This window comes from Epinephelus moara, chromosome 11 (genome assembly GCF_006386435.1).
Source record: "Epinephelus moara isolate mb chromosome 11, YSFRI_EMoa_1.0, whole genome shotgun sequence".
NCBI lineage: Eukaryota > Metazoa > Chordata > Actinopteri > Perciformes > Serranidae > Epinephelus > Epinephelus moara.
The window spans coordinates 36,118,840-36,131,539 of NC_065516.1; the positions used below are offsets into that span (position 1 = coordinate 36,118,840).

At 44.2% G+C, this 12,700-nt stretch overlaps 1 protein-coding gene across 4 annotated transcripts in view; it reads right to left on the reverse strand.

Annotated features, from left to right (window-relative positions):
- Positions 1 to 12,700, reverse strand: part of plppr5b (phospholipid phosphatase related 5b) — a 170,055-nt gene that overhangs the window by 127,652 nt on the left and 29,703 nt on the right. The window contains exon 1 of one of the 4 annotated variants that reach the window (XM_050056095.1): positions 7,114 to 7,133. The exons of the other annotated variants lie outside the window; for them this stretch is intronic. Coding sequence (XP_049912052.1) covers positions 7,114 to 7,128 — 15 coding nt within the window. The 5' untranslated portion in view covers positions 7,129 to 7,133. Of the gene's footprint in view, positions 1 to 7,113; positions 7,134 to 12,700 lie in introns of those variants that run through there. 4 annotated transcript variants of the gene reach the window in all.

A 12,700-nucleotide genomic window follows, 5' to 3' on the forward strand; every position in this document is an offset into this window, starting at 1 on the left:
CACACAACAGCATATATATATATGCACATATATATATATATATATATATATATATATATGTGCATATATATATGAAAGGTGGATAGCAGCAATGCTACACGTAATTTTTGCACACACAGATGCACTAATTTCTACACATATGCAATGTGCTTATTGTTACACACACACACACACACACACACACAAACACACACATAAGCACACACACACGGGACCATTCATGCAGAAATGAGGCTCCATATCCAGCCAATCAGAGAGCAGTTCATGTAAGCAGTGGTGAGTGTGTGAACACAGTGGAGTCCTCTGTAGACCTACAGGTCCATCTGTCACTGTCCTGCTCAGCCTATGAGGAGTCCCACAGTCACTGCTCGACTGCTGAGGCAACCATTAGGCTACACACACACACACACACACACACACAGTTCATAGTTGTTCACAGTGACCATTTAAGATTCCTATTGAACAAACAACAAACATTGGGAGCACACACACTCTGACAGCCTGATGTTTTAATCTCTCCCTCTGATCCCAGTGGACTGTGGCTGAATGTTGAATTAATGACTTCAGTATCTCTACACTGTGGTTGTAGTCTTTTGTCTTTCCTTTTTTTTATGAAGCAGCTGATATTTATTTGATGTATGCCAGTATTTAATATCTGACTTCTGACCTTTGACCACCAAATTCATCAGTTCATCCTTGAGTCCATCTTCTACAGATGTCTTGTGTATGAGAATCGGACGAATGTATGCAATGATGAACAGACGACCGACCTGAAAACATAACGCCTCTGGCCACGGCTGGCGCTGTCACAGAGCTGTAAAATGACAGGTAGTGAAAAAAGGAACAAACGCTCTAAAATTCTGCAGGAACATCAGGAACAGAGACACTTTACAACTCTCAACATTCATTTACTCACTGCTCTGGGCCACACACACACAATTCCACTGGCTTCCATTGTACTGGGTTAGAGGCACAAATCAGACACAGATGTGGTTCAACTTTTTCGACTTGCTGTGTGACCATGGCAACAGCAGAAATTAAAGTGAGGGAAACAATGCAGGAGCTGATTTTACTGGTTTTATCTGAGTTCCCTGAATGATACAGCTCCTCACCAGGAGAGGACACACTCGTCAATAAACAATGTTCAACACACAATTTAGACGAACTCACATGATCAGACCTGTCTCACGTCCTCCAAACTAGAGCGGGACATTATCTGACAGAGGACAGGAGACACTGTCTCACGTCCTCCAAACTAGAGCGGGACATGATCTGACAGAGGACAGGAGACACTGTCTCACGTTCTCCAAACTAGAGAGGGACNTTAAATGTGCCCACAGTTCAGTCTGTCAGGTGTCTGCAACATTTCTGACAGGTTGTCTGACAGTATCTTGCCAAAGGATACTTCAACATACAAACGAGAGGAGCTGGAGATCTCACCGCTGACCTCCCAATCAGTCGACGAGCCGCTCTACCTGCTGAGCCACAGCCACAGGATAAGTGTTTACAGATAATGAATAAAGGAAAGAATAATGTGCTTTAGATCCTGCCCTCACACAGGAAGACTACCTGAGATGATACAAAAAGCTGCCACAGTAAATATGACATCAGAGAAAAGTACAACAGGCATATTTTCTTTGTCTTCTTCCCGTCACGAGGAGCAGGAGAGTGTTCGCTCTCCTCCCCGGGGAGTGTCTAATGAGCTTTGTTGTCTGGTGAGTGCAGGTGTCCCACCGCACAGCAGCAGCATTAAAGCATGAAAAGACTCAGAGCCTGACACACACACACACACACTTGTAGAGAACATTAAAGCACAATCAAACACCTTTTAGACGATAAAAGTCAAATCGAGACCAAAGCACAATTTTGATCACAAATACAACAAAATCCAAAGTCTGTCTTTGCTGTTAACAACCGAGACATTTACTTTATGCAGAACAAAGCCTTTAAATGAATAAACTTCTGTATCACTGCATCACATGGGTGTGACAAATGTGCCATTTTTAAGCATCGACCATAAGAAACGTTGCCATGGTGCCCAGGTAAAGTGTGTCAACAGTGTCAAATCACTGTAACACCAGGGCAAGAAGTGATATCAGCCTGTTAGTGTGTTACCATCATGCTGCTTAGCCCTGCATGCTAATGAGATTTTAACAAGTTAAGAAAAAAAACTTGACAAGGAGTCAGGAGACACTGAGAGGGGAGAAGATGAGGTAGAGGACATTAAGGGGCAATCTGTTGATACTTGTTTGGTAGTTTTTCTATCAGTTATAATAATGTTGTAGCCACTAGGGTAATAGCTAAGCTGTGGGCAACATCACACAGCAACATCGCACCAACAAAATCTAACAGGAAAACAACCAGCAGTCAGACAATCAGAGAACGTGGCTCTGTGAGCTGTGACGGACAAAAATGTCCTCGTCACAAGTCGTCACATTTCACCGCTTTGTCAGTGGCCTTTCACGTCTACGTGTTACACACTAGGCATCCTCCTGCGACTCCTGGTGACGTTCCAGAGAGCCGCAACCAACGCCAGGATGTCAACAAAAACACGTGGTTAGGTTTAGGCAACAAAAACACATGGTTAGTTTTAGGCGACTCAAGTGCGTAGTTAGGTTTAGGCAACAAAAGCACGCAATTACGTTCAGGCAACAGAAGCGCATGGTTAGGTTTCGGCAACAAAAACACATGGTAAAGTTTAGGCAACAGAAGTGCGCAACTACGTTTAGGCAACAAAAACACATGGTACGGTTGAGGCAACACAAGTGCGTAGTTAGGTTTAAGCAACAGAAGCGCATGGTTAGGTTCAGGCAACAGAAGCGCATGGTTAGGTTAACGCAACAAAAGCATGTAACTAGGTTTAGGCAACAGAAGCACGCAATTACGTTTAGGAAACAGAAGCACGTGTTTAGGTTTCGGCAACAAAAGCAGACGCATGCAATTACGTTTAGGCAACAAAAACACATGGTTAGGTTTTGGCAACAGAAGCGCGTGGTTAGGTTTAGGCAACAAAAACACATGGTTAGGTTTAGGCAACTCAAGTGCGTAGTTAGGTTTAGGCAACAAAAGCACGCAATTACATTCAGGCAACAGAAGCGTGTGGTTAGGTTTTGTCAACAAAAACACACGGTAAAGTTTAGGCAACAGAAGTGCGCAACTACGTTCAGGCAACAGAAGCGTATGGTTAGGTTAAGGCAACAAAAACACATGGCACAGCTGAGGCAACACAAGTGCGTAGTTAGGTTTAAGCAACAAAAGCATGTGGTTAGGTTCGGAAATAAACATCGTTGTTTGGCTCTAAATTGACACCAGAAGTGAAAGTCTGGGCTTCGTTTGACCCATCCATCCATCCTGCCCGCTGTATAGGGACTTTCTGGCTCTTTATATTACATCATTACCGTCAGCGTTTCAACCTGACGCTGTCCAGCGGCATATCACACCACCACAACAGGTGCCATCAGGCTGTGTTACAAACTGACGCCACCCGGTGCCGTATCATACCACAGCTTAAGGTAGTTTTTGACATCAGGTGTCTGATGCCAAAAATCACGCACAAAGCAGCAGTATTTGACGACTTTAGGATAAGAACGGGCCGGACGGACAGTTTGTGTCAGAATTATACAGTTCACCTAAATTTTCTATTTCACTCTCTACGTTCCCAGATACATTTATAATATAATCTTTATTTAATCAGGCAGTCTCACTGAGAGTAAGATCTCTTTTCTAAGGGAGACATGAGAGCAAGAAACATTCACAAAAACACAATCAGCAAAACATAAACACCACCACACGATAAACCAATAAACATCAGTGCTGCATCAGTTTCCAACAGGAACTGTATTATCCTTTGATTCACCATAAACTGGCCTAAATGCTGCACAGCACCATTCAACCAGCTGGCTGATTGTTATATATGTCGATGTGACGGAGCAGAGGACTCTGGTGAGAGAAGGAGAGGAGGTGTGTGCTGGTGTGACAGTGGGAGTGTGAGGAGTTGTCGTGTTCCTGCTGTGGATCAACGCTTTACAACGTTCAGAGGCGGTTGCAGAGCAGCACTGCCAGTGTTCAGGGGGTGGGGCCAATACCAATTCCACAACCAGAAACCATCGATTACAAGAACCTTCTGGAAACATGGGCGATTATAAAGCAGCAGCCAACGAGACGCAAAGACGGACCAAATCACAGGATTAAAGGTTAAATACCATGTGATACATAAATGATTTACTGATTGATTATATGAGGAGAGAACAAGTTGGCCATAGTTCCAACATGTTAATTGGCTTCTTGAAGGGGTCGTTAGACTCTAATGTACTGAGGAGACATTTCTTTGTTTACTGTGGAGTGAAATCTGCCTTCAGTCACTCCTTAGTGACACATTCAAGAGACAACCACTTATAATGAACTGGTATGCTGCCAGGACGACATCACTCTGACTGAGAATCTATAAATAGGCGTGTTGTGGTTGTGATATGAGAAATGCTTACATTGTGTTTTATTACACCATTATGCCAAAGGCAGCAGTGCGACCCAGATACAGTCAATACATCACAGGACTAGGCAAGCAAAAAACACCTTAGCTAAGAGGCGCATACTTCACTTTGAAATGCATCAATCTCTCTCTCAGCACGCACAAATTAACACCGAGAGATTTCTTACACAGAATCGAGCAACAGCTACAAGACGAACGTGACCAGAATGAAACACGAGTTGATTATAAACATTTGGGTCAAAATGTATGGCTTTCTGATTTCTGCAGGCGAGTGGAGGGTAGCGCACAAGATTTGATTTCATCATCGCGTGTGAATAAACAGCTCTTAATAAAAGGCAAAGCGGCAGCGGAGAAAACTTCAAAGTAGCATGCTTCAAGCAGCCCAGGCTTATCTGGCATGTCACACTTCATAAGATATTCATGCAGTGTCTTTCTCCCGCCTGATGTGAAGGCGGGTCCTGCAGGCCCATGTTCTTGAATGAAAATAATTGTGGCAGGCATGGGAGGAAGTGGAGATTGAAGGCAGGGGCAGCTCTGCAGAGGCAGCCAGTGCAGCTCTGTGTTCTCACTGGAGTACCCAGGTCACATCAAGGGGCCGGGAGAATACACTGTAGTTCTAAGGTGGTTTGCAGTTTCAGTGTAAGTTAATCTGTTGTGACAATCACAAACTTAGTTTTAGAAGAAATCCATAATTAACAATGCAAACTTTGAAAGAAAAATGAAGGTGTCCTTCAGATTGAATGACAAGAGCTTCATTTCCACAGAGCAGTCCGGTTCAGTGCGGTACACGTTAGAACAGTTATTCATTGTGAGAAATTGTGGATGGTACCAACAGAACCGTTATTTTCGTCACCTCTCTGTTGGGCAACCTAACACACTGATGCAATACTAAAAGTTGGAGCTGGAAACACCACAGTCCGTTGATTGGTCAATAGAGAACCATCACTGAGTGAGGGTGGGTTGTGGCTGGTTTTGGAGGTTATGTAACCACCGTTCAAACCGCGGCGAGTTTTTCATCCATCCATCCATTTTCATCCACTTATCCAAAGCCAGGCTGCAGGGCCAGCAGGCCAAGCAAAGCACCTCAGACGTCCCTCTCCCCAGCAACGCTTTCCAGCTCCTCTTGGGGCATCCAGAGGCGTTCCCAGGCCAGACGAGATATGTAATCCCTCCAGTGGGACGTGCCCAGAACACCTCAAATGGGACGGTTAAACAGGCCTGTGCAAACAATCATCTCCCGTGGCCGCCAGCAGGACCAGGTCCATTTTTAGAGGGTTGATTAAATAGGCAACAGATAGCACCTTTTCCTAAATATATCATGATGAAAATAATGTGGGTTGCACAGGGTAGTGTCCACAGTAAAATCAGACTATCAGTGTTTACATAGGTTACTTAGTGGCTTTGCAATCTTTGCAATAAGCTTCTGCCGCCGGTGCCGAAATTTGGCAAAAAAAATCTGCTTTACGGCAGGAAATGCGTCATGTATTGTGAAACTGGTCGGTCAGCCAATCAGGGACTGGAGCTGGTCCTTATGAGGAGTTGGGCATGAGATAGTTGAGTCACGAGCACAATGGCAGACGGACAAAGTTTGGAGACAAGTGAAAAACGGCCTAGCAAAAGAAAAGGAGCTAATCTGTGTGAGGAGGCAAAGAAGAGCAAAAAGGAGAGTGATAAAAGAAGAGGAAAAACAAGAGTAAACCTCAGTCAGGCGTTCAAGAGATGGAGGGAGCTCCGTGACCAAAGAGGCTTCAAAACCCATGTCCAGCTAGCTTTCTTTCTAATGGATCAGTAAGTAACACGGCTAAATGTTAGCTAGACCAGAGAGGACTGTACTGTACTGGCTGCTAGTTCATTCCTAGCTGGCCAGCATCGCAAATCACCGCAACCAGGGAGCGGGTAGCGAGTGTTGGTCGGCTGACATCCTGAATCCTATTTGTTGCCTCTTTAATGATTGGATCTTCAAGCATATGAAAAGAATATATAGGAAGTCTAGCCATGCTAGTATCTATATGGGGTTGCTGTATTGCTTTGAGCTAATCAACATCAACATGCTAACATGTGTGCAACAGCAATGCTAACACGCTGTTCTTTACCAGGTATAATGTTTCTGTGACACTAGATGAAAGCTCAGGGGAACACCAAAGGTTTTGCCATTATTACTGTTTATAAAGAGCTGACGTGTGTGTTTTATGACGCTGTTGTGTTATATGTCACGCCTTTTGTGCCTCTTTAGCTTCCACCATTCCGGCACGCTGTCTAAAATCACACACTGGATTGACATTACGCGGCCATCGTTTGGTTCTGTATGAAAAAGCAAAGGTGGCAAAATGAGAGGACTTCATCGCAGCCCTACCGTGTGATCTCTGTGTAAAAAGGGCTTCTCTCTGTCTGTCTGTCTGTCTGTCTGTCTGTCTGTCTCTCTGTCTGTCTGTCTGTCTGTCTGTCTGTCTCTCTCTCTCCATATATGCCTACCAGTTTCCCTCTCTGTGTCTGTATGTCTCTCTTCGCTTTGTCTCTGTCTCCCCTGTGGAGGAGCCTCTTTTCTGGCAACTGGTGAGCTGATAATTACAAAGTAGATCAAGACTCTCTCCAGGGTTGTTAGTGTTTCAATTAATGATACATACCAATAAAGCCTTCATGCCTCCTGGTCTGAGTAAGCTGTTTACCTCCGAACACCATCTCAAATCCACAGCTTTCTCCTCCTGCACTGAATAAAATGTACAGTCTGTTTCAGTGGCTTGTTGCTGACATTTCTCTGGACCAGACCTGAGGAGATGACTCCATCTGACAACTTCTACAACATGCCATTCTGTCAGTTACAATGTAAGAGGGTTGAAAACCTAATTTTTAACATCACTGTTTAGATTTCATGGTTTCTGGGAGACATGCTCATGGACTTTGCTCAGCCTATGATGGAATAAACAGGCCTTTATTGTAATGCTGTGGCCACGGGCAGAACTGTGATTATTGTCCTGATCTTGAACTGCTTCTTCCTGTTGGTTTGATACTTTCATGACGAGCACAGAGGACATGGCACCAAAGTGAGAGAAGAGATGCAACCAGATCAGAGATATATGCAGAATGGTAGCACAAGGCCAGGTGCTAGTGTTACCATGAGTAGAGTATTGTAGTAGTGTCCATGTGACCCTGCTCTGCAGTGATACAACAGACTCTCGTCAATGAATCCAGTCATCACCATAAACTCATCTAGTGTTAGGTTTGGCATTAGCACAACTAGCTATTCTGTCCACCGCAGAGAAGCTGATCATTCAGAAGCTGGATTCACTGCAAGACACGGTACGTTTACATGCACAGGTAAGTTGAGCTACAGTTTCAAGTTGACCAGACCTTTTAATTACACTACTGTTCTTGTCCCTGTACACAAGCAAGTATGTGCGACTCCTCTACGATAGGTGGAGATATGCCTCCTTTCAGCTTGTTAGTATTGGACCTTTTTCCTGTTGACCTATTACGTCACAGACCAAAGCTACGGTTAGCTAGCAGCTAACTGGTACCATGGTGGACAACTTTACAGCTCTGTACATTTGGTCCGTCCAAAAAGTCACGAATGTTCATCTTTTGTTTTGTGTTTTCATTTTTATTCATCCACATAAAGTTTTATTTAGTTTTTGTCTCAACATCATTGTAAAACAGGGTGTCACTCAACATTTTTCATCATACATGTAGTTTTTGTTGACTAACTTAACACTGAAGCATATCACTCTATAAAATGTAAAAGAAAATACAAGTACCACAAAGGTGAGCAATCATAAAATGGCGTAGCCTATATAATAAAAATGTACCATTAAAATATTTACTGTAAAAAAACTCTGTTTTTGCTCCCAGTTTTCACAGGTTCAAGTTAAAGGTCTAATGGCCGGTATATACTGTGCGATTTTGGGCAGTCCCAGAGGAAAGATGACCATCGTGGGAGACACGTGGCGATATCTTTGGTCGTGGCTCTAAAACGGTGGTTTTACGTTGCACTGTGAGACAGGTTCAAGGACGGCCGTTGTCAACGTCTTGCGACCAAAGATAACCTTAAATTTAGGATGACTATCTCACAGTGTGACAGCTGCTACGACCTACGTCTACTAATCAACCAATAGAAATGCAGCACGAAATGACGCAATGGTCACCGCGACACCGGCGCTAAACCCAAACAAATGATCGCTTGCCATGGAGGTAAAACGAACAAAAAGAAGTGTGTGGAACTCCCAGAAAGAGGAAAGTTTGGTGGAGCTGTGGCAGCAGAAGCCTTGTTGATTTGATGTTTCCTCCAGCTGCTATCATGACCGCCAGAAAAAAGACGCTGCATGGAAGGAAACTGCGGAGGAACTGCAACTTCCAGGTGAGCAAGCTACCTATGGTGGTGCAGATGGATGACGTACGCTGATGACGTTGCATATTGACGTATGTCATAACCTGCGATTCAGTAGTAAACAATCTGCACACATCAAACTTGACGTCGTACCAAAGTTCTCACAGTGTGTCATGCAATAGTCTTATAAGATTGTTAAAATCGCACAGTGTATAGAAGGAGCGGCCATTGGCATGCTGACTGCATGAATGTCAATTTACGTTACTGTCACGCCCCGTTCCCTCTGATGCCACTGTGCGCCGTGCATCCATAATAACAGCGACCAGCCTCGTAGCATGTCGACATGAAAGGACGGCTTTTTTCATCGGTGTCTGACACCAGAGGCAACTGCCCAAGTGCTGTTATTCAATCAATAAATCAATCAATTTTATTTATAAAGCCCAATATCACAAATCACAATTTGCCTCACAGGGCTTTACAGCATACGACATCCCTCTGTCCTTATAACCCTTGCAGCGGATAAGGAAAAACTCCCCAAAAAAACCCCTTTAACGGGGGAAAAAAAAAATTCGACGACTTCAGAGTGAGACCAGGTCGCTAAATGACAATAAGCAGGTGAGTCCTTTCTGACCTCTCAAACGTGACCTTGGGCTTTCTGGTCTGATGATTTAAAATGAAGCCAAGAGAAAAAGTATCAAACTCTTTTCCCTACAGCTTATGTAGAAAGGCCTCCATTAGTAACTTTGAAAAGCAAACACAAGACAGGATATGGCTTGTCCATGGCTCAGGTCATGTTTTGATCGTGACTGCAGCTCAGGGTGTTGAGATTGGGATCACAGTTCTTTAGATGTCTGGCAGATTAGTCGATCAATATCAATATCTAAAATGACAACTGATGTGCTCAGACAGGCTCCTCAACACAGACTGGGCACTGCTGCAAATTTTATCTGCACTGATCATGTTTTCACAGATTTGATGTATTTCTTTGTTTCTTTCACTAAAATTGGCAAAATGTGAATTTCCAAACATAATTAAATGATTTACAGTAGATCTCTGCGAACAACTGACACTACAAAAGCCAAGAGCAATCACAGTTACTCATACATTTCTTAAATCGCATCCATCCATCCATTATCCAAACTGATATTCTGTACAGGGGTGTGTGCATCTGGATATCCCAGCAAACATTAGAGTAGACCCTGGACAGGTCACCATGTCACTGTCATGATGATCCGGTTTCGTCCCAACAAACTCGTTTGCTCCTTCGTCTAAATCGGATTCAGAATGTTGATTAAAACAGGAAGTGTTGAATTCTGAGTCCATCAACATCTCCACGACTTGCACAACCGTAAATTTTTCCTTTGGCGCCAGCATTTTCGTTCAGTGTACAAGCTGCTACATTTCTTAGGGTTTCCAGCTGATCTTCTTCTTTGTTTGCTTTTGGACACTGCAGTGCTGTGTTATTTCACAAGATGTGTAACAGCACCTTCTCTTCAATGGCGGGGAAGCGTTAACATTAGCGTTGCCATATTTCATTCTTTAACAGGTCTTCAATCATGTGCTCCTGTGTTGCATGTTTTATATAGTATCAGATAAGTGAGGGATAATGCTCGACGAGGTGTCCATTATCAGTTTTTAATGGCCGACACAGAGGTGTGGACCGGCCAACAGAGGCTCAAAATATACACACATGCACTAACAGGACCTATACATGCAATAAATGGAGAGATTTCAGAGTAAGGCGGCTGCTCTCGGACAGGCACCCTGAGCAGTTGGGGATTCAGTGCCCTACTTAAGGGCACCCCAACAGTGCCCAGGAGGCAATCTGGCACCAGTCCACATGACCTATTTTGGTCCGCACAGGGACTTGAAGCAGCATTCCCAACCCAAGTCGCTATGGACAAAGCTAATGCCGATGATGGACACCTTAAAACAGTGGTTCCTAACTGCTCCAGATTTCTCCTTAGTCATTACTTCAAATATTCAGCGTCATACTTGCGTCTGGCCATGTCATTGAGCTAGTTTGCTGTCTCTGTTATCAGTTAGTCACTCACTCTACAGCAGGAAACGGCACTTCAAAATAAAAGCTCTTCACTGTACTTCAAAACAAGCAACAACATGTTTTTTTTACAAATTAGACAAGTTCATTAGTCACATCCAGGCCGTTCAGAATAGACCAACGACCCACTTTTGGACTGCAACCCGCCTTGAAGGGCATATCCTCCTGATACCATGGTCACTAGCTAATGTTAGCATTTGCTAGCTAGCTAAATTGCTCCCAGCTACGGTAGCACATTTCAATTAGCACTGACATTGTGGCGTATGTTTGGTTTAAGTGCGGGCGGAGACAGCGGTAAAATGTTGGCTATAATGCTCCACTGTGCGTTTGCAATTTGGGAATTAAAAAGCAGAAGAAGAAGCTGTTAAAAAAAGCTGTTGCCACTTCCAGTAAGTGTAAAACGGCAGTGCGCAATTTGAGACAAGCAAGAAGTACGTAGTGTACATAGTGCACAAGACTGAAGTGTACTAATGGAAGTAAGTGATTTGAGACACACTGCATGATTCAGGTTGGTTGTCTACACACGGTCCTCAACATGGAGGTGAACAGCTAACAGCGTAAACAGCACTAAGATGGCAACGGTGCTGACAGCGCTAACAGTGCTAACCTGGGGGCGGGGGCTGGAGGGTGACAGCCTTATCAGCAGTAACACATCACACCTGTTGTCTGTCTGCTATTCTGTCCCTGGAAAGGAGGTGGCAGCACATGCTCTGTCCTCTGCTATGTAATCAAAGCATTAGCTGGCTAATCCAAACTAATTGATTCCTTCCCCTCTACGGAAAAAAACAAAGCCATGTGTTAATAGCAAGTCAACCTTTACACATTCTTCAGATCCAACAGGCCCCACAGGAGACGATGAGGAGGAGGAGGAGGAGGAGGAGGAGGAGGAGGAGGATCACAGTAGAGGGGGTGCACAGCCCAGTCTCACATGTGCTTACTTCAGTTTGTATTTTAGGACGTACTGTTTTTCATCTGAACAAGAGCTGCTCACAGTATGAAGCAGAAAACATTGACAACACTGAGGGATAATGTTTTATACGTACATGATTTGTACAGAAAAAAACACGGATCACTTTATCACTTCTACCCAGTGACTGGTGACCTGACATACCTGTGAGACACACCTTGGGGCCGATATAATTTCAATTTTTAATATAAAAACAAAAACGTTAGTCCCATAAAGCGGGGGCAGAGTCCCCTTGGCTCACCTCCTATAATGACACCAGGCTGGCCCAATCCCATCTCTTAATGGCCCACCCCTCCACCCCATTCTCTCTGTTCCTGCTGTCAGACGCCGCGGCTCAGAGCCAAACATCTGTTGATGGAGGAGGGCGTCTTTGTCAACTGTCAAGATGGATAAGGAAAGACAAAAGAAGGTGGGTGTGGAGAATTTGCAGGCCAAAAATATTAAGAATCTAGATGCAGATGCTGCAGCAATAGCCTCAACATCTACCGCAACAGCAGTACCCACCATTACGCAGAAACAGGTGGAAGGAGGAGAGGTGGCTGGCCCAGGCCACTGCCTGGCAGAGCAGCAGGCGTGTAGTGAGCAGTAAGCACTGAGAGCATGCAGGGAAACAGGGACTCTCAGGGAGGAAGTGTGTGTGCTCTGCTATGATGACGATGAATTATGATTAATTCAATCAATGACGCTGATAATAAGATGACATACTGCCGGTGCTCAGTCAGTCAGTCATTACCAAATAGTGTAGTATCGGCTATTTTGCATTGTTTTTGTAGCTAATATTAGCATTAGCTAAGCACTGAATCACCTAGGCCCATCTCTTATATATTAATATCAGTAGCAAAGGTTGCCTTGATAGAGATGTGC